This window comes from Ammodytes marinus (assembly GCF_949987685.1).
Source record: "Ammodytes marinus genome assembly, chromosome: 1".
NCBI classification, from domain to species: Eukaryota; Metazoa; Chordata; class Actinopteri; order Uranoscopiformes; family Ammodytidae; genus Ammodytes; species Ammodytes marinus.
Genome location: NC_137230.1, coordinates 22,473,240 through 22,497,104, shown reverse-complemented (window position 1 = coordinate 22,497,104; position 23,865 = coordinate 22,473,240). Strand labels below are relative to the sequence as shown.

Sequence of the window (23,865 nt, the reverse complement as noted above, 5' to 3'; positions counted from 1 at the left end):
GTATGTGGTGCCTATACAGTATGTGGTGCGAAGACCTGCACCTGTCTCGGTCTAACTGTCAACACATCAGCATGTCAAATGACACAGTCGGAGTCCGGGTTGGAAATACTCCAACTAAATTTAATGCAAAATAGTTTATTTCCTCTCACAAATGATCTCTAAAAAAGGTAAAAATATTTTCCGTCACAGTACAAAAAAAACTACAAAACATAAAAAGCTCAATTCATCTTGGTTATTAATAAGTTCATGATTCAGTTACCTTATAAATATCAAATACAATGTTACAGACATTACTTGGGAGAGTGTGACACTTTTTTCGGAATTCCAATTGAAGTTGTGTTTGGAGTTCAGTTCACTTCTTGTCCTTCTTCCCCCTTCCCTTTCCTCTCATGCTTCCTCTTCCTCTGGTGCTTTTCACTCCGCGCCCTCGTCGGCTGCCTTCAAACACAGACCGGGCAGTAACCATAGCGACTTCACCGCCGCCACCGTCACTGTCCTCACCAGAACTGCTGCTGCTGCCGGCCTTCTGAGGTAGAGTCTTATTGGGTTGAGGGACAGACTTAGGCAGAGTCTTATTGGGTTGAGGGATGGCCTTATGTAGAGTCTTATTGGGTTGAGGCGGGTCGGCCTTGACTGATATGGACTCCTGGCTGCTGCTGCTGCTCACATCCTTTTGAGCTGGAAGAGGAGGGTCAACAATTACCTTAGAGCCTAGAAACCCTCCTCCAACCGCCGAGGACCTGTCCTCTACAATCTGTCCTCGTACTTCTCCTCCTTTTCTTGGACTCTTGCTTGCTGCCTTCCCTTTCTTAGATTTGGATGGGGATGTCATTTCCTCCTCTTTTTCTTCTTCCTCCTCCTCCTCTCCTTCTCCTCTCTCCTTCCTCTTCATGCAGGTGACTGCTCGGCGAAGTCGCTGGCTGCTGATCGCCTGCTTTTCCTGTTGCTCCAAGCGGAAGAATGAGTCGATCCGCAGCTGAGTCTAGACCAAAACAATGAAGAGATGAGGTATTAAACAATTGATATTTCATGACTTTTTTTTTCAAATGAACACAATCAAACTGGAGACATTTAAGAGAGATTGACTGAAAACAAGAGACAGGGATACTAGTGGGTGTGTTTACAGATGAGAAGACATCTACTCTAAGCAGGGGTTATCTGGTGAAAAACCAGATGAGCTCCTTCACTGGCACAACCAGACATGTGTCAAGTATTTTCTTATCAGTGTATTATAAATAGGTACTCAACACCATTATTTGGAGATGCTTGTTATTACATTGGAAGAGTTCTAGCCCCCAGGCTCTGTCTCCTCCTGAAACTCTAATTAACAAATAATTACTGGTTATCCATTAGTTTAAGTCAACTTGCTACTTAGCTTTTACTTAGCTAGCTTATATGAAAGAAAATGTGTATCCATTTTTATTAAATATTAAAACATTTCTGCTACCTTGCTAGCTCAATTGGGATACACGGTGTTGTGGCAGGCAGCTTACTGGATATTGTAAATATAATACATTTAGGATTTCACTGGTTATTTTACACCTTAACACAAATACATGGATATGTTTAATTTAAGTTTAGTTGAGTTGAGTTCATCAGTTGTACATGACATTTAACTGTCAAAGTATCCCTTGGGGTTACAAGCAGCCCTGGTTACCAGCTGGCTGTTGAGCTGCTTAACCAAAGGCTGAAGAGTCTCCTCTGTCTTCCGACTGCTCCAGCCAAAACGACTCAGACAGAATGTAAAAGACAGGTTAAGGACACCTCATTATTAATAAACACACACATGCACACGCACACGCACACGCACACACACACACACACACACACACACAAACACACACACACACACACACACACACACACACACACACACTCTTAAGGATAATTAAGGATATTCTTTGATCATGTCGAGTTGTGGGCGTCCCCAGGTGAATGAGCTGTCCGACTGGTCTACAGCAGGATGTAGGTAGGCCTGAGCCACCATGGGGCTGGGAAACCCCGGCTGTAGTTTGAGGTGCCTCAGTTTCTTCTTAACCTTTGTGTCATTAGGATTGGACACCAGACGCTTTTTCTCTTGAGCGTCTGACCACCATTTACTACAGGGAGAAAAACAAAATACTAAGGCAAACACTCATAAGCCTTTGGAAACCGAAACCACATTAAAAAGTGCAATATTTGGTCTGTTGGTAGTTACTGTAATTTCCAAAACACCCATGTTTGGGGTATACCACATTTATTGTAAATGCTTACACTTTAAATTAAGGAAAATATAACAGTGTGTTATCATGGACTCTGGTAAGACTAGTAGCCTTAGAACCTTGGAATACTGCAACATGCCAAATTTGTAAACTGAGTTGACATTTATTCATTCACTTAAAACACAGAGGCATATATAAACCCTTACTAAATTAAAATACATTTTATCAAATGATTAATAAATAAGTGCTGTCGATCAACTGCAAGCTAGGAGATGAATGTCATGATGTAGCCAGAATGAAAATAAATGAACATTTGATTCAGAAAACCTGAACTCAATAAGCGGCTCCAGGCCTTGCCCCGGGAACTCATTCAGTATCTCCATGCCAGTCACATATCCAACCCCCGGCACACCTTCTGTGTAGTCACTTCCCAACAGATAAGCTAGGTTTATCAGTTTAGTCCTGTCCAGACCTGAAAGAGAGAGAGAGAGAGAGAGAGAGAGAGAGAGAGAGAGAGAGAGAGAGAGAGAGAGAGAGATGTGATTGGAGATTGACAGAAAAGAGAAAATGAAAAGGTTTTGAAGGTAAGAGAAAATAATATAAATAAAGCAGAGATTGAGATTTTAAATGAGGTATGTGATTCAACGTTAACTGAGACTGTCCGTTCATAAGGACCAAACATTAAGCACTGTGAAACATTTAACACAGACAGACAGACAGACAGACAGACAGACAGACAGACAGACAGACAGACAGACAGACAGACAGACAGACAGACAGACACGCACACACACACAAATGATAGGGGCGAACACGAACCCAGTTGATTATGTAGGTCGTTGTACTGGAAATGTTCCACATATTTGTTCTGGCTGAAGAAGTTCTTGTAGACGTGTCGCCCTCCAAACAGCCACACGTCTGAGTCGTCTGTGATGGTGCCGTGTGTGTGGTCGGTGCGGTCCAGTGCTGCACATTGAGCTTCAGCCTCCATCGGAGCCACTAGGTACGGCACGCCAAACAGACGTAGAAGCTCCTGGTATGGAAAAAGTCATTTATCTCAGACAACAACCAAGACACCACTTCTTGTGTTTGTGCCCTAATCCTGATTTACGTTTTTATTCAATTATAGTTATTTGATAGAAGTTTCTTAAGGAAATGTGGGTGGGTGGATCTCCTGTGTAGTTCATTATATGTGTCCCGTGTTGTTGATGTGATTTCATAGTTTCTTCCATTCACCTGGCTCTCCAGGTACATCTGTCCAGTGACTGTGTTGGCCATCCTCTCCTGCTGCTGTTTCAGCTCCCTCAGGCTGCTCTGCTCCACCTGCAGATTACTCTCTAAAGCCTCCAGCTCCTCCTGCAGCAAAGCACACGTACATGCACGCGCAGGCACATGCACGCGCAGGCACACACACAAACACATACACACACAGGAAGTTGACTAAAAGAACCATATCGCTAAGTTCTCCTTTAATTGGCTATATGCATACAAGATACCACTAGACCACAATCAACATTTTCTAAATAACTTTAAATAAAAAAATCTTGTGTGTCTGAACAACACGTACCACATCAAAGTGTTCCCATTCGTTGTTGACCGCTGGAGTTGAGCTGGATTCGGTGTCTGTTTCGTCCTTTAGCTCCTCCTCTTCATTCTGCCTCCCTTCTTCTTCTTCTTCCACTACTTTCAGCGCGGTGGCTGGTTCGCCCTGAGCCTCTGGTTTTTCTTCCTCCTCTGTCTCATCTTTAGGAGACACTCTCTCTCTTATCAACACAAGGGAATCATCTGCATCTTCCTCAAGAGATTCCTCTTCCGACACCTCGACAAAGCTCTCTGAGAAAAAACACACACACAGACAAAGGCACTTAAGTTGATATTCAATGGTGGAAGAAATAACAAGTGTGATCTTTAAAAAAACTGAATTATTGTACCTTCTGAGTCGCTCCCCTCACCGTCCTCCGACTTCACATCATTGGGATTCATTCCAGGTATCTGAGCAGAGGGGCCGATGGATAATGCCATTTGACTGGACGCAGCAGCAGCTCCCTGTGGTTGAACCAGCGCCATGTTCTCTCTGCTCATTTCCTGCTCTGATTCTCTTTCCTTCTCCGGCGCTTCTTGTTCATCCGTCCATCCTTTACTTCCTGTCCTTCTATATTCCGTCGACATCTCGTCTAATGACTTTCTCTCGCTCTCGTGTTGAGTTTGTTGCGGTGCCGCGGAGCAGACGGCTTCCTTTCTCTGGCCCGTCGCTTGCTCCAACTCGTCTTCGGAACTGCTGACTAACACACTGTCTGTCCCGTGTAAATGCTGGCCTGTTGGGTTCCCCTTACAGTCAGATTTTGCATTGGGTAAAGAGTTGACATGTTTGGGCTCTGCTTCGTCTTCTGAGGTGCTGATGACCACCTGTGGCACGGGTCGATGGAGCGGCGGTTTGGTGGGTGAGCTGCTGATTAGAATTCTACGTTGAGCAGCAGTGCCCTCTTCCTCCTCAGCCAGAGATTGTTGGATAGCCAGCAGGGTACGCGGGGACACACTACCACCACCCCCACCGTCCTCCTTTTTGTCCTGGTCCCACTCATCCTCATCCCAGCTGTCGTTCATTGCGGCCTGGATGGCCTGCATTGTGCGAGGCGAGGGCGGCGACGTGTCCGCCTCACAAGGTTTCATTGAACCAGAAGGTTTGGAGTCTTCTTTTGAGGAGGAACCGCTGGCTCTCTCCTCTACATCCTCACAAGCGGGACGCCAGAGGGGCTCAGGTCGGCCCGCCACTGGTCTCCTGCAGCCAGACAGAGTGCTGCCTGCCCAGGGGGAAGCTGCAGGTTGGCTCTCAGGGGCGCTCTCAGGTTTTTTGGAGCCTACATAGGAAACAATGGAGGGGTGTTTTAAATACAAGTAAAAAAAAGTCAGCATTTTAAGATTGGTTTCTCTTTCTTTAAAGAGATCCTATTATACTACTTTTCTGGTCTTAATTTCTTGTTAAAAACTGCTATAGAGCAATCTGACATGAATCACATCACAAAAAACTATGTAGATTTTCGGGACACTCTTCCTCTTACCCTAGGCCCTAGGGAGCACAGCAGTCTCTCTCTACACACTGCATTGAGCTTCTCCGCCCCTCCCCCCCTGCTGCAAACCCCACTCTGTTGTGATTGGTTACCTTCCTTCCAGCGGCGGGAAATTTTCCAGGAAGGTGGGGGCATGCAGCCGGAGCTTGCCTGAGTGGCAGCATTACCATACATGGAAACATGACAGAAACGACCCGAGCGTGACAGAGAAAACCCGGAAATTTTAACAAGTTCGGCTCGACCGGCTGCCATAGTTTTTAGTGCTCTGCATAGCCACCCCAGACAGTCAGCAGGGAATACGTCGAAATGCATGTACGTAATTATTTGATACTCTAGTATGGTTAAACATGACTATAAATCATTATAACAACGTTTATAGGTCATAAAAGTATCATAGGTCCTCTTTAAAGGTAACATATTATGCCCATTTTCAGGTTCGGAATTGTAAGTTGGGTGTCTACTAGAGTGCAATATGGCACAATATGTGACTTAAAAAAAAAAGCATTCCACAAATCATGCAGCTTAAACTTTACCATGACCACGTAATAACATGTTGTAGATTCAATTCCCTTCACTTTCTTGCAGATTTAAATATATATAATTGATGCATCACCATTTGTGTCTTTATTGGCTTGTTGTGTATTTGGTGTTTCTGCATCGTATATTGTGTATGTATTGTTGTTTGTTGCTTGGCAATTGTTTGACTCGTCATCATTGTAAATGAGGGTAACCCCTAAATTGATCTCTCGAGTATAAATAAATGTTATGAAAATTAATAAATTAAAATAAATGAAATATCTGCCCTCACCTTTAATAAGGATATAGTGGGAATTGTCTTCAGAAACCAGTCGCCGTGACTCTACGCTGTGACTGTGCAGGTCTCCGTCCTGCTGGCAGAGCTGTGGAGCGCTGCCTGCACTCTGCTGGCTCATCTCCTTCTCCACACCCTGCAGACGCTGGTTGAGCTGGTTCCTCTGCAGCAGGCCGGCCAGCTGGTACTGGGAGAAGTCTCCTGAAGCCTAAAGAGCAAAGCCGGGGGTGTGTGGGGGGGGGGGGGGGGGGGGGGGGGGGGTCAGTGTTGAAGAGGAGGAGAGTGTGGGTCAATTGCTATGAGTGCGAATGACAGTAAACCGTACTGTATACCTCTGGTGGTTTATGGTACATGGTCCGCCGTCTTTTGGAAAACTCTTTCATGTCTTTCAGTATCTCGTGTTTGGTTTCGGGAGGCAGGCTAGCAAACTCCTCCGAGTTGATGTCCACCGAGTTGGGATTTCCATACGATTCTCCCTGAAAAAAAAAAAAGACAGAGCGCAATCTGGCTTTAAATGTCAATCGTCAAACAATCTTCTTGTCTCTTACCATCGGTATTATATGTATTTAATCACCCTGGTATCTAATTTGGTGTTGGTAATAACTTTTTTTTCAAACGATTTTACCTGATACATGTGATAACTGTCAACCATCTCCTCTCCCTCGCTTTCTTCTTCCTCTTCTGAACTGTAACAATGGAAAACAGTCAAAACAATAGAGGGTCGGTATTGTAAGTGATATAATAAAGCTTTTTACTGCACAGTCAATGTTAATGTGTCACTGCATGGTTATTCAGAAGTGCTTTAAAACATTTCACCTTATGAAAGTTGACACCTGACCCTCCTATCTAACACTGTTAAAGCACATAAAGGACGTATGTAAAACTGTTGTGTGGAGTGTAGATATTCTGACTGGATAAAAGCCCACTTTATCCAGTGAGTAAATGGTAAACGGTCACCTCCCACATGGTGTCTGACCTGCTTTTGTTCTGCTCCTCAGCAGCTGGCAGGGCTGGCAGAACGTACATGTCGTCAACCTCATCTCTCCTCACAGTGGAGAGGCTCGGTAGAGGATCCAAACTGTGGCAGCAAAACATAGAGGGATGCTTCAGTCAAAACCATTTTGAGATTAAATGGAATCTACTAGGAGAATAGACCATTTGTTGTGAGGCCTTTGCCATCCCTCCACCCGTCCCTTAGGCCTATACCTGCGGTCTCCAAGTGCAGCTTTGATAGCTTGTCTCTTCAGGAACGTCTTGAGGAGCTTCTCATTGGTCTGTTTGGACTCCCGGCTCAGCTCCTCTTTCCGCTGCCTCCTCAGAGCCTGCAGGAAAGCCACAGCCATGGTGGTGTTAATAACCCATCAACATAGGGGAGAATAACACGTGTGTCTTCCGGCAAGCACAGTACGTACCAGAGTCTGTCTCTTCAGCAGCGGTGCATCCCCATCGAACACAAAGACCGGCCTGATGCGGAAGAAGAGCAGCTTGCAGACACGGTGGAAGAGAGTGAGGAGATGGGCGTTCTGGACACTGTTTCCGTCACGGTCTCTCACTCCCTTCACTGCCTGGTTCAGCCATATGCTGATGTCTAGGGGTTGCCTGGTTAAGGTTAATGATGTGGCTTAAAGATGCACTATGTAACTGTGGGTGTGTCTGAGAAGTTAAAGATTCCCCTTAGCTGTATTCTAATAACTGAATAAACAATCTTTCTTCACAGGAAATTTGGATCCCTGGAACACTGTTTGAAGTTAGAAAGCTACCTGAAAAGTTACTATCTCATTGTTGTTGTTTACAGCAGCAGGGCCCACAGTTTTGTTTACAGAGATATTCTAGTCTTACGTTTGGTTACAGGTGCCTCAAAATAATTTAGTTTTGATTTACGATGAATTATGCAACACTATGAATTAGGCTACATGTAGAGAAAATATGTTTTGTAACGTAGCCTACTACAGGCTCTGCAAATGTAAACATATCCGGTCACATCCATGCATTTTAAAGAGAGTGGGAGGGAATATGATGGGACCCAACACAAACAATGACATAGGCCTACAGATAAATTAAATCAGCAACAAGTCAGCAGGATACCAACAGCGAGGACCTTTCCCTCCAGACTTTCAGGGTTGATGGGTTTCCCTGTGCTCTCCAGCAGCCTCCACAGTCCTTGCACTCCCATGATAATCCAAATCTCCACTTGAGATGTAATAAATTCAAACTAATGAAAAGCGCTTAATTAATTAGATTTTTAACATTTTCTTCGCCCAACTCCAGAAGAAACAACAAATGCTATCAGAGCGGCACTTTGTTGTAACTCTATTTTCGTCCGTCTATTGACAAAGCATGAAGGTTCCGCTTCGGTCTGTTCGGGACCCATTTAATTGTTACACCAGCAGCTTCGTGCACCATCAATTTTCTAATCTGTAATCAGTTTTACATGTGGCTTCTCTTGTGACAATCCCAGTATAACAACAAAGCAACTGATCCGATGACAGTTTAAATGGCAAGGAAGTAGAGGGAATAATGTTTTATTAGTGCCCCCCTCCCTGGGTTTGGACTGTGAGGCTTTATTTTAGACCTCCACTTCTTCGCAAAATGGTTATAGTTCAAGTCAAATGTACAGGAGAATGGTTATAATAACAATTTTCAGTATTTTGTCTGTGCACAGTGAACTCCACGCGCCTTTGCTTGGCAAGAAAGGAGAGGCTTTTTGACAGGAAGTTTTGCCTGAGAGGAGAAACTCAGAGCGAAAAGTGCCCACGTAACAGCCGGCTGTGGCCAACTGTGTCCGGTGAAAAAATAAACAGTTTGCGGCTAATTAGGCTCGGCCCGTCGTCACTCGGTATGTTATCCAACAGTTTATTAGAATACCGTAATAGAAAGTAGAACATTTGAAGTTTCCTCCCCTTGCAGCTAAGAGCTATCCTGCTAGCTTTACTGGCGGTTGGGGTTTTAAGCTCCCCGTTAAGCTAAACAGGTCCTTTCAAAGCCAACGTTAGCAAGTTAGCTTCTTAGCTACCTGTATCGTGTAACGTTATCAGTAGTTCGACTGTTAAATCGTGACCTTTGACTGGCGGCTTTCTGTGATTTCTGTTGTAAACTTTGAATGCTTCACATGTTAACAACAACGTACCCTTTTTAGTTGTTGACTGCGAAAGGACGAAGAGTCCCCTGAGTTTCACCTGAAGAAAATACTTCCTTCTCAATTAACATAACCTCCACCATGACTGCCGCTGTGAGACGTAAGTTATATGGTTTCCATCATTTGCATTTCACCAACAGTTGTTTACAATTCCCACCTGTCCTGCCTGTTGCAACAAAAATATGAACAGTTATTATTAAACTTCTTCCTTGTGGTTTGACACCACGTTTATTAAAGGCACGCCCTCAGTAATCACTGTTTTCATTATCTTTTTAATTTTATTTTGTTACTGTGTTTTAGTCAAATTACTTACTTTGATGTATGTAAAGTTTAATAAGTAGGGAACTGATTTCCCCCCAAAATCAAACGGTACAGAAACTGATTGTGTTTCATTACAACTTCGATATCATACTGAAGTTTGAACATAAAATATCATAAGCGACCACTTGATTTTCAGATTTTGTACAGTTCTGTTCAGCGCTATATACTTTTTCCGACAAGTCTTTGCAGGCGTTCTACAGGTCCGTATAAAGTATTAAATGTCTAAAGTCTAAAAATTTAACTCCTTGTAACCTACAGAAAACCATGTCTTCGTTTGTGTAGATTGGCATTAGCAAATCAAACTTCTTGTCCAGCAAAACAAACAGACTTTGGCCAGATGGTCTTTAGGTGTGGTGAGAACAGGATCAACATTCCACCCCACGTGACGCATGCATCCTGTTGCATCCTCATTGTGTTGTATTGATGTTCAAACCTTCAATATCTGTCCACTCAGGATACTGAAGTGTAAACTTATTTTCTTTCTTCCAGCTTCTGCCAGAGCGCCTATCCGAGGGACTGGCGATGGCATGGAAATGGAAAAACCACTGGCTGCCCTGGAAGTAAACGTAGATACCCCGCCACTGGGTCTGTCTGCGGTCCCCCTTCTGAAGGTTGCTAGCCCAAAAACCAGCCCCAAATGTAGCCACCCTGCTCCCGTTGCTGCACCCCAGCCTCTCGGGGTGCTCCACTTTGGCAAGGTGAGCCGAGAGGCGTGCATAGAGGTGGAGGCTGTGAGGATCCTCGTCCCGCGTGCCGCCATTAGCCGGAGCAGCCGTGTGTTACCAGCTGAGGGGAAAGGGGAGACAGGGCAACAGACTGAAGAACAAGGCTCTCCCCCACTGCCTCTGGTGGAGGACTGGAGAGGACAGCTGGAGAAGCTGCAGAACTCTGAACGCAGGCTGCTGCAGGACAAAGAGGGCCTCTGTAACCAACTCCGTGTGCAGACAGAGGTAAGGTCACAATGAAGCAGGTGCCTTTTATATCAGACAGACTACGCTGTCAATATTATGTTGAAATAGTCAATATTGTCTTTTTAACGGTGGAGTATGTGATTCTGAACATCGCTTGTTGTCAAAATCACTTTGACAAAATCAGTGAATATCTCCTCACAATCCTCTACCTGTACATAATGTTGGTGCACTGGAAAAAAATCCAGTCTAAATATACATTTACAAAGCCTAGGCTCTGTAAATGGGCAAGTTGCTTGCTACGGTGGGCCACCTTTGGTAACATAACCTTTATTTACATACAAGTAACACAGGATTTTTTTTCAGTGCACACACAGTGACACACACACACACGTGAGGAGATATTCACAGATTTTCACAAAAATGTATTTTCACCAGAAGCGTTCTCCAGTCTGCTTCTTAAAAATGAGTCCATTGTATTTTGGTTTAGCTTCTCAGTGATGGAGATATGTCTTAAGTTGTTTTAGTAACTTGGTGACTTGAATTTGTTCCGTGTGCCAGGTGAACCGTGAGCTGAAGAAGCTGCTGGTAGCCTCGGTGGGTGATGACCTTCAGTACCACTTTGAGCGAATGGCAAGGGAGAAGAACCAGCTGATTTTAGAGAATGAGACTCTGAGCCGGAGTCTGACACACACTGCCGAGCAGCTAGAGCGAAGGAGTATCCAGTGTGACGTTTGGAGGAGCAAGTTCCTGGCCAGCAGGTATAAAATAGTATCAGTGCGATAAATTAAAATTATTTGCGGATTATTCTCAAAGGATCGATTAGAGATGACACCATTACTGTTTTCCTGCCGACTTAACATTTGTCAATGTTGTCTCTTCAGAGTCATGGCAGAGGAGTTGACGAATGCCCGAGCAATACTGCAGAGACAGACCAGAGAGGCACAAGGAGCAATTCAGGACCTGCTGTTAGAGAGAGAACAGTTCTCCAGGGACATGATGCTAACGCACAGGTAACATGAACACTCATTCATAACTATGAACGCTTTATGGTTCACAACTGAGAAATCCTGAAGATGGAGCAAAGAAAGAACATTCCAACTGGGTTAAATATCACGCACCAGGGGCCTCATTTATAAAGCTTTCTACGCACAAAAACCTTGCGTAGACGGCAGAAATGTGCGGTCAAATGTGCGGTGGCAAAACGGTGGTATTTATAAAAGAATTCTTTGCGTAGAAGTGTGCGTATTCCCACGCAAACTTTTGACCATGCGTAGAGCTCACGCAAGGTTTTGCTGACTCGGGGAATCAGCGACACTCAATGGCAACACCACGAAATAAAGCTCTGTCATCGGAAAAACACATATCCTTGGCACCCAATATATTTCATCAATTATGTGCGTACCTATTGTTGCGAATATAGGCTACTGTTGTCTATGGCATGCAGTAATGATGTAGGTTGATTTACTTATCAAGTAGGTCTATACATATTTTGATTATATTTTGAAATTGAATCTTATAGTTCTACTCTATAATAATATCATATACGTCGGGAGGTGTGTCCCTGAGTGGCCAGCGGGAGAGCAAATAGTCTATATTTTAGGCTGTGTGTAAAAAGTAGTTTTGTACAAAGTTAAGGCCAACCATATTAATTAAAACTATATATTTCGTTAGATAAAATCATGTTATGAATTTAGCAAATTATTTTATGCATCTCTTTCCCATAACAACTAACCCTCAAAGTTTAAACTAGCCTATAATCTGACGTTGTTGGAAATGTGTTGATCTATGGAAGGGAAACAATGCTTTGGAATATACTATAGGCTAATGCATTATTTCACTTCTCACAACACATTTTATATAGGCCTACATATAGGCTAGTCCTACAGTTTCGCTAATACGTGATATTTCATACAGTACAAAGTTGGGCAAAACATCTTAACAAAGACTATAACGACTGTGCCAATCATGATATGTGATCAGCGCGCGCGTGTGTGTTTGTGTTTTTGAGGCAGTTACAGCGACGCATGGCACGGGCTTTCTTCCTTCCCAGTCGCTTTCTTTGTGGCCGGTTACCTCCCTTTTTTCCTCATGTCAGTCAAAATGCTGTGCTTATTAAGTGCGTCATCATATTCGGGAGCTATTTAGCATTCGCCATGTATGGTAGATTGTGGGATGAAACTGGGAGGTGTAGTGGGATGACACCGGGCGGAGATCGTCCGCGCACAAATCACCGCAGGTGGGTAATTATAAAGGGAAGATTGCGTGCAACTGTGCGCAGCACAGTTTTATAAATCTCAACTTTTTTTTTGCGCAGCACATTCTTGGCTTTGTGCGAACGCAATGTTTTGGGAAGGTTTCTATGCACACCGTTATAAATGAGGCCCCTGGACTGTATGCAGGCTCAAGTTGCCCCCTTTCCTCACCTTTGAGACGCCAAATTATTAATTAAAAGTTGTAGCTACACTTTTTTCCTTACGATGCAATATTTTAAGAATAAAAGCTCTCTAGTCTCGGTGTGCACTAGCCATGCATTTAAGAAATAGTGTAAGCTACATAAGTTGTATCACTTCTAGCTGTATGAAGCTCATACTATATATTTAAAGTAAGTGAACTCGCAAAAGCAAAGAAGTAGACTAATAATGGCATAAGTTTAATGTAGAAACTAAACTCCTAACTTATCTCCCCTCATAACAATAGAAGACACAACCTTTAGAGATAGCTGAATGAACAGAACAACTTAGCCACGTCAAAAAACAAATCTTGGAACACATTAGGCTCTCAGAGTTCACAGCAGAGCCACTGATACTAAAGCGTGAGTGAAACAGTCACTCGCTGACATTTGCTTTTCTGTCATCAGATCTCTGGAGCAGCTCCTGGTGTCTCTGCAGTGGGGCAGAGAGCAGACATACTACCCCAGTGCACAGCCCCTTAGCACTGGAGAGCTGGCAGCAGCCAATTACAAGCTATCAGACGCCATCAATGCCCACCTGCTGGGCAAGACCAGCAGCACCAGCAGCAGCAACATTGTGAAAAGCAGCAGTGTAACAGCAGAGCAGTTATGCAGCACACCGGCAGAAAAGATGGCTGAGAAGGTAATGTACCAACTCTTATCCTTACAATTTTTTTTTCTCTCCATAAAATCAAGAGGTTCACAAATGTTGTCTGTTATGTTTTTCCATCCCAGGTGCTGAAGATTTTGGATCCAATATCCTGTTCAGAAAACAAGAGCGATCCTCCACTCAATGACTCCTCAAGCCCCTCAACCTTCCTCAGCAACAAGAGCATCGGCAGGTTTCACCCATACACCCGCTACGAGAACATTACTTTTAACTGCTGCGAGCGCTGCACTGGAGACATACTGGTGCTGTAGAGGTCCCAGAAAATATCCCCATCTGCATCAAGAGATTATTTCAAATGACGGAGTTCTGAAACAGGAATGTACTCTGGAGGATATTGCTGCTCTGTGTTAAGCAACATATCTAGTTGCTACCAATTTTAGTGCGTAGCAGCTCTGATTGTTGGATTTCCACAATTTGAGATAATGGTTAAATTTATTTTTTCTTTTTTTTAATCAAAGTGCTGTTTATTTAGCACTCTTTCATTTGGAAGAAGATAAAAGAGAAAAATGTAGTTTTTCTTTCAGGAATCATGAAAATTAGAATGCATTTCAGAGCCATTTGAACATGGACAGTGCAATGTATTGGTTGGATGGGAGGTCAGTGTTACATGAATTAGGTGTCTGCTTATTCCAACTTGAACATTAGGTAAGTGTGTGTCTCTGTTATTTACATAAGCCTACAATAATTCGATGAGATAACGTTTGTGGAAATAGGACAGAATGCACTGCATCAATGCAGATTCCTCTTATCCCAATCTCTCCGTATGATGGTGCTATCATTTTAAAACATTGTATTAATATATGTATATTGCATGCTGCAAAGGCCGTAATATACATGTAATATTTCGATAGTGGTTTGATGGTATAACAATATACACAAACACACGGGTCCTTGAGATTATTCTAAAAATAAGTTTTAAAGTTGATTTATGCTGTTTTCATTGAATATTTTCATATTTATTTCATTTAATTGGTTTATTCTTTTGATTCATTATTTTAAAACGTTTTGAAGATGTGTTATTTTGTTTTGCCTCTGAATACATGACTATGAACTGACTAATATAGGCTATTGCACATGCCTTTTTTGCATTTAAAAAAAACAAGCTATTGTTTGAGTTGATTTCATATGTATGGAAGTGTTTTCCCTTGGCAGTGATTGTGACGGTATAATTTACAAATATTTATAAACTTCATTTTCCATTTCAGACCAAATTAAAGACCAAATTAGTTTCTACCTTCTCTTGTTCTTGCCCAGTTCATAACCCTGCATCGTAGTAAGTTTGCACCACAAGCTTCTTATCATAACATTTTATTCACCTCTTGTCTCAGTTAATGACATTTCCTCAGACTCTACTCGTAAACAAACATGGACCAATCAAAGTTACAATTTATTTTGATGTCACTCGTCATCCCACCACTTCTTGCTTTTGCCTGCACCTTTGCTTCCCTCCATTTTGCTCTTTAATGATGTCCGTACTTTGGTCTCAGCTGGTTTATTTTCTCTGTGCAGTCCAGTCGGTCTGTCTCTAGCAGTGAAGTCAGACTCTTTATGGGGCCTGTAAATACTTTGGCCCTCTGTTTTAAATGTCCTTTCAGCCACTCTTAATGGCCTGTCGCCATCCCCTCTTGGTCTGTGATTTGTAACTCCCCTGACTCTGTTATTGGTCATGTCCTTCTGCGTCTGTTGTTGGTGGAAGCCGTCATGCTTCCTTGTAGGCACAAACTTCAAGGCCTCCTCCCATTTGCCTGTCTCCTTGAGGGTGAGCATGATGCGGATCATCTGATCCAGAGTCAGATTTTTAGCCCCTATCTCCCAGTGGAGAAACTCATCCAGTGGTAGACGGGCTGTGGCCAGGTTCAGACGCTTGGCGTTGGCCAGGGACAAGCCTGACTGGATGGAGCGGTCCACCAGAGCCCCCACCACGTACACCTTGGAGTGGTCGAACTTGCGGAGAACGTTGGGAGAGTCTGCAGAGAGGTACACCAGCCGTTCTCTGGGGAACACGTCCACATGCTGGCGGTCTGTGCTGGTGACCAGCAGGCGATCCCAGGTGTCTGCTCCGTATCTCTTGAGCAGCTCCTGCTTGTAGAGGCCGTCTGCCTGCAGGTTACAGAAGTGGAGGTGGTAGGGCTCTGTGGCGCGCCGGTTCCACCCTTCCACCTCCATCAGCTGGGACACCGTGTTCTCTACCTCCCGCCTGGACATGTTGGAGTCATAGCTCATGTCAAACACCAGCGGCTGACCGAACTGCATTGCCTGGGCGCTCCTCCAGGCCAGCAGCTTGTCCAGGGAGCGGCTCCAGAACTGCAGGAGAAAAGTGTTTTTCAGTTCCTGTCCCCTGGGATCGTCCCCTCCTTCCTCTGCGTCACTGTCATGTCCTCTACTCCGCTCAATTGAAGCTTCCTTTTCCACCTTCTTCCGCTGCTGCTTCTCCTTGCGGGCCCTCCTGTGGCCCTCCTTGATGGCCAGGTACTTCAGGAACTTCTTCCTGGCCGACTTGGTGGTGAGCTCAGCCAGGGTCCGAACCTCTTCGTCAGTCATCTCCTCGGGTACCAGCTTCCCGGCTTGACGCCACATAGTGACCAGATCCCGGGTCGCCTCCAGTGAAGAGGAACTGCCTTTGGAGTCACCAACTGGTTTTTTGACTATTTCCTCATCATCATCACTTGCGTCCTCTTCATCGTTGACTTGTTGTTTCTCTTCTGATGCAGCTTTGGATCTCATCACAGATTTCCATTTATCCAGATCTATTGTTTGCATTTCCTCGGATTTATCTATTTTGGGCTGGATGGCATCTTTCCATACTGTCCTCCCACTACTGAAGTGCCGAACGAGGATGTGCAGTCTGTGATGACACTGACTTCTGACCGGGAGTAAACTAAACACTTTCCTCTTGTTAACACAGGATGCCACATGATGGCTGCAATTCCAGAGCTCATAAAAACCCTTCTTAGTGAAGAGCCTTAACATCGCAAAGTATCACTAATAAACACGGAAATTAAGACTGTTACTGCTGCACTACTACCATGTCATGGAGCATTTAAACGGAACCAAAAATGTTACCAACGCGGCTCTTTCCGTTTTCAAACGTCACAAAAAGGTATTCCAATTAACACCTGCATAGTGTTTGATGTCCTTAATCTTCACAAAAGTATTTCCACATGCATGCTTGCTTGTAAAAAAAAAATAAGGAAGGTCACGCTTCTCGCCCAGTGTCACACTATAATGTGTCGTAGTGAAACAACCACCTGGTTATTTTGTTCATAAATGTTTATCCAGCGCACCATAACATAACGTGACAGCCTTTTATAAAATGAATAGACCTTTCGCTCTCTCAATTAAATTGTTTACATCATGTATAATAATGTTGTATACACTCGTGTTTACTCATACGGCTATGTGTTCACTTCAGGTTCACTTCACGTAGTTTCCAGACGGATTTATTTCACCGTCTCGCACAGCAACGATGACGTAATTTCCTCCAACAGTAAGGGAAGCTCATTTTATTAGCTTCAAAAATGAGTTTGTTTTTGTCAAAATTGACTTGCAAGAAAGACATAGATGAAGTTATCAAGGGGGTGGCTGAAAAGGTCGTGGTTTTGAGGTTTGGAAGAGACGAGGACTCGGTTTGTCTCCACCTGGACGAGATTGTAAGAAGTATTGCTGTAAATAACTGTCACGGCTGTTTCTATTTTCGCTTCTGCTCATTTTTTTCCATTTATGTTCATTGTAGCTGTCAAAAACTTCACATGACCTGAGTAACATGGCATCAATCTACATCGTAGACGTGGATAAAGCTCCCATATACACAAGATACTTTGACATCAGTTACATCCCCTCTACCGTTTTCTTTTTCAACGGGCAGCACATGAAGGTGGATTATGGGTGAGTGATCGAGTGAATGTTCGATTCTACTGTCAACAGGCTTCAAAATAGATCTAACACTTTTTCTATATTATTTTTTAGTCGTCATGTTGTTTTCTCAATGTAATGATTTGTTTATAGGATGTCGACCAACAGTCCATACCCACAAAGCCATGTCGTTTTGCAAGAACATAACAAAAATGGACATTTTAGCAAATAGTCTTTTCATACATGATATTTGCTAAATAATGACTACCGATTATCCCAATAGTTGAAGCTCAACTCAAATCAACTAATTGTTTCAGCTCACACTTTTAATGAGCATCTTTCTCAGCAGTGCACGTTAGCAAATTGATATTGATAACTTTGAAAATGCCTTGGATTTTTTTTCATTTATATTTCTCAAGAGCTTTACTTCATAAAGTGTATTAACCAGCCAGCCCCCGATGTGGTCTGTGAAAAGTACTGATGAAGATTAACACATACATATTTCTATACACTGTAATCGAACCACAGTCAGGTTAAATTCATTTTGTCAATCATTGTTTTCTATTGACTTCTCTTTCAGTTCCCCTGATCACACCAAGTTTGTCGGCAGCTTCAAGACCAAGCAGGATTTTATGGATCTGATTGAAGTCATATACAGAGGAGCCATGCGTGGGAAGATGATTGTCCAGAGTCCCATAGATCCTCACAATGTTCCTAAATATGATCTCATCTACCATGGAATTTAAGGATCAACAACTCCACTGTGGGGCCTATTATGATCATTATTTATTGCAGTGGTATCAACCACTACTGGTGAATTTAACTGATAAAAAAATAGCTTTGACTTTCAGCCACCAGGCAAACATGTGAAGAAGTTTCGAGATTTGAGCTATAGTGTCTCAGATTGGGATACTTGAATAAATGTGTTGATTTTAGGTCAATTATAAACATCACATTGCCCTTTACTCCTTGTCAATTTGCTGTGTTAAAAGGGTCCCTCAAGGTATCCTTACCCTACCGAACCTTAGGGAAATACAATTAGTATAATGTCTTAGACTTGAATGCAAACAAAGCAATAGGTTTTTTCTAAGTTCCAATAGTCAAATGTATTTACTTCAGTATATCTTTATCAAATGATTTGATTGATTTCTTAATGCAATGTTTACTCTTTTTTTCTCTTTTTCTCATCATGTTTTACAGAAGTGCAGTGCATTTTGATAATTAAGCTTCTGAAACTTTATTCAGATTTTATTTATTTTTAATGGGAAAAAAAATGTTTCCCATGGAAAACAGCTGCATGTCAGCAAAGCGATACAAATAATTTATCCAATGTACATGCTCTGTTTTTATAATAAACTTTTATATTTGTTCTTGCAATATACATTTCCTCCACCCATCTCTGTTTCTGTTTTCTGCTTTTGATTTTATTTGTTTCCCTTTTTATATTTAGAGTTAATGAAATGTAATGCTTTATGAATGTACGAAATTGCAGGCCATGTCTGTGATTGTGTCACCTTGCCTCATCAAGAATAATTATTAGAAATTGGTCCTGGTGTTAAAAAATATGGTTCAACAGCGTCACAAAACGCCATTTAATTTGAGCCATCACCACACTGAATCTTGAACAGAAACTGAACATCACAATCTTCATCATTGCAGGATCTATTGCAGAAGTGTTGTATTAGACTGTCAATTTTAATTATGTTTGTCTAATAAACTGACAACCTAGTCTAATTTCTGAAAATTTACTTCCATCAACAGATGAACTAAAAGTGAAATAAATCTTAGTTGAAGCCCTAGATTATATAACAATAAGCTTAACTGAAATAGCTGTCACTAGTCAGTGGTTCATCTGTGCTCTGCAACTGATCCTCTCTCCATCCCTTTGAGTCTAAAGGAGTATTTCCACATTAGCGAGCGACTGCACGCTGTCTCTTCTCTCCTCTGATGGAGGCCCACTAGAGGCATCACCAGCTGCTGCTGATTCATCAGTGTTCTCATTCTTCTCTGTTATCCAGACCGTGTACAGAGAGTTGGTCCTGTAATCAACCTGTAATCACAGACAAGAACAGGAGTAATATGATGTAGGATCTCCAGTTTGGGATAGTCTCCACCTCTGGGAGCAATCAAAAATAGATATATGTTACAAAGTGATAGCTCACCTCTGCCTGTGGCTCTTCTGCCTCAGCGTGTTGTGTTTGCCATATTTTTTCTAAATGAGATTATCGTATTGGACAGAAATATACTTCGAAATAGTCATCACACAATCTTTCTCAAATATGTATATTCAAAATGAGTCATTCTTACCTTTGCATTTAATAACAGCTCCAACACTGACACAGACCAATACAATACTGAATACACCTAGAACAGGCCACTGCCACTGGACCACACCGCCTGTGGGTTCTGCTGGAAAACCGAATGATAATGGAGGTTTAGCTGGTCATTTATTGGTTTGAATGTTGTTTGTGGATGGATCTTGTTTTATACAGATAAGCTCATTTTAATCTTGTTGTACATTGTATAATGACAAAAAAGTTTTATTTTCTATTTTATGTGTTTTCTTACAGCCATTAGCCATCAATTGTTCCTTTATTTGTTTGACAATCATCTGTACCTGCAGCATGTCTGTCTGAGCTGCTCCCGGCTCCAGATGAATGGCGGCTGTGTTCCTTGTAGCTGTAGCCCAGGCTCCAGGTGTCCCGGCCCAAGTAGTAGTCGTTGGTGCGTAGAGGGAAGAAGGGAGCCATGAAGGCCTGCGCACTTTGGGCTGGGTGGACTTGGTCACTGTCAGGGTAAGTCGCTGCACTGTGGTCCTGCAACCACCTCTCCAGAAGCCTGACAGCACAGAAAATATAGTCTAATAATCACTCTTGTAAATGAAATGGATGCAGTGAAATCAAATACACTTTGGTTTGAGGCACAGCACAATGTTAACATCCAAAATGATAGGTTCACACGATTCATGCCCGTATAACACTAGCCTGGCACCGCTCGCCTACTACTTCCGCTCAATTTTCATTTCCCTTCAGTAGTCAGTCTGGGTGTGCAGTATATTCAGAAGCCGGCGCATGACATGGTTGGTTGGCAGATCCAGCGTGGCACTGGGCAGATCCAATAGTTTTAAACTTCAACAGACACCCGCCTTCAAGTGAGCTAACGTTTGTCAATTGAGACCTTCTGTACAAATGAAATGAAGTACGATGGTCTGGTAGAACCAGGCTACACAAACACTGCCTTTTTGGGCAAATTTCACAGTCCTTGTTTTATGCAAAAATGTTGAACCAAGGCTAATATTAGGCCTTAGTACTGATATTTCATATTAAAAATATTTTTCTGGAAGATATACACTTTATTTGTCTAACACAGACCATAGTAGCTGCAGCTGAACCTAGACCTTATTTTAACGATGAGTGAGGACATTGTCCCCACTTTTACTGAAACTCACTGTCCAGTATGACCAGGCGATACAATTGCAGCAGCCAATTAAAGCGGGGGTGGAGAATTTGGGGAGAAAATGGCAGTTGGGATAGAGATTCAAATCCAAATACCTCAACCGCTCCACTTGTTCTCTTTGGTCCCTCCCCTATGGTCCCTCCCTGACACGCTACCAACAAAGTCGTGCCAAAGCTAATGGACAGTCCCAACAGCCAATGAGAACAGAAAATCGGAGCCTCACTCTGATTGGTCAAAGTGTCAGCTCATGTTAACTTTGACCAATCAGAAATCATATACCCCATCTTTAACCTAGCAATTTACATGCTATCATCATAAAATAGAATAAGAATTGTATGAACAATTAGAAGACCTACTTGTCAATGAAGCTGTGATGCACCATGAATATGGGGTCATTGGCTGCAATCGGCACCAGAGCCATAGTGCCGTTGAAGTACCTGTGGACCAGGTTGTGCATTGAGGCTTTAAGGTGTCTGGAGTCATTGGGAATTTCAAAACCTGGGAAGACAGAGGAACACATTCAAATTAAATGGAAACTTTCCCTTTGCTTAATCGTTTTGTATCTCGCTCATTTATTTCGTCATGTTTCAGAAATCTAATTTGCACAAATGACAAATTGTTGAATTTGTAAAGGCAGACATTTTTAAGTATAATGCACCTGTTCTTAATCAGAAAATATAGCCTATATGACAATTTAATCTACCTTCGAGCTTGTTCCTGAAGCTGTTCCTGGATGTTATGCCAAATGGAGGGGTGTCAAAAAGTTGTGTTGCCATTGTGTCTTCAATGTCCTCAGCGGTTGGAAGTGTTTTGTACATCGGATCCTTTCCAGGGTTGCGGATTAGATGTGCAGGATCAGAGGCAGATTGGATGCATATTATACCAAGGCTCTCCTGAAATGGACATATGGTCTGTGGAGAAAAGAAAGAGGAAGACATGGCCTAGAAGAAGCAACATCATAGACATTTTGAAGAAAACATTAATGATGCCTCACCTTCCATTGTGAGAAAGGGGACGCACTGTCTATACGACCATCTTGGCCAACTCCCCCAAAGTATCGCGAGGTGCAGATGTTGCAATGGTCTGTTCTGGTCCAGTCCCAATATGGGATGTAGAAATCTTGGTTCCCCGTGAGCTCCCGGATCTCTCTCTCAATAAAGAGTAGAAACACCCGGTGCCAGAAGGTAAAAGCAGGGCCCCGATGTGCAGAATTATTTTCAGAACCAGCATAGCTCTTAGCTGAGTAGTAGTGCAACCATACATACAGGTCATAGACACTTGTTCTTTGAAATGCATAGTTCCCCTCCGCTGTAGTGTCCATGCTTGTAAGGATCATATACCGGCTGCTGGGGCTCTGTTTTGCCTGGTGCAGGCTGGAGAGGAAGGTCTCCCTCTCAGAATCAGTCAGATCTGTTATCTCTTTCCTCTGAACATGGTGCCTTTGATGACATCTGGGTCCTGTCCAGCCCGGGAGGCACTGACCACAGTCAAAACCATCATAGTTTCCCCAGCACGTACAGACTGAATCATAGAAGGCACGCGGCCAGTTCACCCTGTAGTCCACAGGTTTCCGGAGGTCTTTTGCAGGATATGGTGCACAGACTCCTCTCCCTGAGCTAAACCCGCAGGGAGAGCCGTTCCACAGGGGGCAACACATCCGGGTCTGCAGAGCCTCTGGTGTTGTACAGGGACTGGGAAACTGAGCCTGCACCGCTCTGAGACTGGTCAGATATGGCAGAAGGACCAGCCAAAACCAGTGGAGAGACAGCAGCATGTTGGGAGGGCTAGACCTCTGCAGCCTCATCAAGCAACAGGAGGATATACAAGAAAACTCACCTGCTTTCCACTGGCAGCTCACTTAAAGGGTAAATGTGCAACTCTTATACTATGCTGCAATATTTGAACAAACAGGACGTAAGCAGTCCTGTGAAGTGTCCATACAGCTTTGCACGTATCTCTTACGTAGGTCTGTGTGTTTCATCATTCGACCAGTCAAAGAGGCTCAAGCTGCTCTTTCTATCCCACAGTATGTTCAGTACTTGTGGTTAATTTTTAAATGGTACAGTGAATTCCACCACATTTGTTGTATAAGCTGTTTCAACAGGGCACAAGAGTTCATCTGGTGTGCACAGTGGCTGTGTGCCTGTGTGTGTGTGTGTGTGTGTGTGTGTGTGTGTGTGTGTGTGTGTGTGTGTGTGTGTGTGTGTGCATGTTTAGTGTGTGTGTGTGTGTGAGAGAGAGAGAGGCAAGGCAAGGCAAGGCAAGTTTATTTATATAGCACAGACACAAGGCCACTCAAAGTGCTTTACAGGGGCAAGATTAGAATACATAAAACACATTATAAAACATTTAAAAGCAAATAAAAGAAGCAAATAAAAAGAATTGCAGGTTAAAATGGAAACAAAAAAGTCTTCAGACTCGATTTAAAAGAACTGAGGGTTGCAGCAGACCTCAAATTTTCTGGGAGTTTGTTCCAGATTTCTGGTGCATAATAACTAAAAGCTGCTTCTGAGAGAGAGAGAGAGAGAGAGAGAGAGAGAGAGAGAGAGAGAGAGAGAGAGAGAGAGAGAGAGAGATATGGATGCCAGGAGGAAAAACACAATTTTGGATAAGTCCTCTTCATTAGCAGCTCCCTGTATCTGATGGGGTTACCATCACTCAACAGAGGAGGCCCACTGAAGGAGGCCCACTGAAAACATCCTATGTTATAATAACCTAGCCTATGTGGTATTAACACATCCTTATCTCTTTTCAAACTGATGACATGATCACTCCCTTCACAATTGCACTGCTTTTTCGCCTATTTCTCTTCATTCTAATGTTTATTGTGTGCACTAGGCCTATCAGATCCAACAAATTCCAATGCCTATGTGTGAACCTTATTCTGATTTTGGCTTCAAGTGAAGTCACGTTTGTTTAGTTATCATCATGTGCACACATACAATACAGTCACAGATTCTTGATTCTCCAGCTCCCTGCAACAATGCAAT

At 43.0% G+C, this 23,865-nt stretch overlaps 5 protein-coding genes across 5 annotated transcripts; 2 read left to right on the top strand and 3 right to left on the bottom strand.

Annotated features, from left to right (window-relative positions):
• Positions 1–147: 147 nt before the first annotated feature.
• ercc5 (excision repair cross-complementation group 5) lies at positions 148–8,480 on the bottom strand. Its single transcript, XM_080025197.1, has 15 exons — positions 8,166–8,480; positions 7,493–7,668; positions 7,287–7,402; positions 7,057–7,158; positions 6,706–6,766; positions 6,413–6,556; positions 6,078–6,288; positions 4,133–5,059; positions 3,769–4,034; positions 3,438–3,557; positions 3,021–3,234; positions 2,529–2,673; positions 1,899–2,099; positions 1,658–1,742; positions 148–982 (listed from the first exon to the last, which is right to left on the bottom strand). The coding sequence occupies exons 1-15, from the start codon at positions 8,251–8,253 to the stop codon at positions 353–355; spliced, it is 3,486 nt and encodes a 1,161-aa protein (XP_079881323.1). The 5' UTR covers positions 8,254–8,480; the 3' UTR covers positions 148–352.
• A 418-nt stretch (positions 8,481–8,898) lies between these two features.
• blzf1 (basic leucine zipper nuclear factor 1) lies at positions 8,899–14,905 on the top strand. Its single transcript, XM_080053953.1, has 6 exons — positions 8,899–9,316; positions 10,027–10,487; positions 11,007–11,206; positions 11,330–11,458; positions 13,306–13,540; positions 13,633–14,905. The coding sequence occupies exons 1-6, from the start codon at positions 9,298–9,300 to the stop codon at positions 13,816–13,818; spliced, it is 1,230 nt and encodes a 409-aa protein (XP_079910079.1). The 5' UTR covers positions 8,899–9,297; the 3' UTR covers positions 13,819–14,905.
• On the bottom strand, positions 14,899–16,736 carry trmt10c (tRNA methyltransferase 10C, mitochondrial RNase P subunit). Its single transcript, XM_080053940.1, has one exon. The coding sequence runs from the start codon at positions 16,535–16,537 to the stop codon at positions 14,966–14,968; it is 1,572 nt and encodes a 523-aa protein (XP_079910066.1). The 5' UTR covers positions 16,538–16,736; the 3' UTR covers positions 14,899–14,965.
• A 308-nt stretch (positions 16,737–17,044) lies between these two features.
• Positions 17,045–18,798, top strand: txnl4b (thioredoxin-like 4B). Its single transcript, XM_080029808.1, has 3 exons — positions 17,045–17,217; positions 17,301–17,452; positions 18,000–18,798. The coding sequence occupies exons 1-3, from the start codon at positions 17,086–17,088 to the stop codon at positions 18,163–18,165; spliced, it is 450 nt and encodes a 149-aa protein (XP_079885934.1). The 5' UTR covers positions 17,045–17,085; the 3' UTR covers positions 18,166–18,798.
• Positions 18,799–19,310: 512 nt separating this feature from the next.
• LOC307251252 (tyrosinase-like) lies at positions 19,311–22,679 on the bottom strand (the record flags this gene model as incomplete). The annotated part of the gene is made up of 6 exons (XM_080028574.1): positions 19,311–19,469; positions 19,727–19,752; positions 20,037–20,257; positions 21,232–21,373; positions 21,579–21,768; positions 21,870–22,679. 6 exons carry the CDS (start codon positions 22,677–22,679, stop codon positions 19,311–19,313), a joined length of 1,548 nt encoding a protein of 515 aa, XP_079884700.1.
• Between the last annotated feature and the right edge of the window lie 1,186 nt (positions 22,680–23,865).

Excerpts from the sequence above, each read along its gene's own strand:
- ercc5 (XM_080025197.1), bottom strand. The coding sequence starts at position 8,253 with ATGGGAGTGCAAGGACTGTGGAGGCTGCTGGAGAGCACAGGGAAACCC. Across the intron at positions 6,557-6,705 it reads ACAGTTATCACATGTATCAG|GGAGAATCGTATGGAAATCC; the intron begins GTAAAATCGTTT and ends TTTTTTTTTCAG. Across the intron at positions 3,235-3,437 it reads AGATGTACCTGGAGAGCCAG|GAGCTTCTACGTCTGTTTGG; the intron begins GTGAATGGAAGA and ends TTTCCATACCAG.
- blzf1 (XM_080053953.1), top strand. Across the intron at positions 10,488-11,006 it reads AACTCCGTGTGCAGACAGAG|GTGAACCGTGAGCTGAAGAA; the intron begins GTAAGGTCACAA and ends TCCGTGTGCCAG. Across the intron at positions 13,541-13,632 it reads CAGAAAAGATGGCTGAGAAG|GTGCTGAAGATTTTGGATCC; the intron begins GTAATGTACCAA and ends TTTCCATCCCAG.
- trmt10c (XM_080053940.1), bottom strand. The coding sequence starts at position 16,537 with ATGTTAAGGCTCTTCACTAAGAAGGGTTTTTATGAGCTCTGGAATTGC.
- txnl4b (XM_080029808.1), top strand. The coding sequence starts at position 17,086 with ATGAGTTTGTTTTTGTCAAAATTGACTTGCAAGAAAGACATAGATGAA. Across the intron at positions 17,218-17,300 it reads GTCTCCACCTGGACGAGATT|CTGTCAAAAACTTCACATGA; the intron begins GTAAGAAGTATT and ends TGTTCATTGTAG. Across the intron at positions 17,453-17,999 it reads CACATGAAGGTGGATTATGG|TTCCCCTGATCACACCAAGT; the intron begins GTGAGTGATCGA and ends CTTCTCTTTCAG.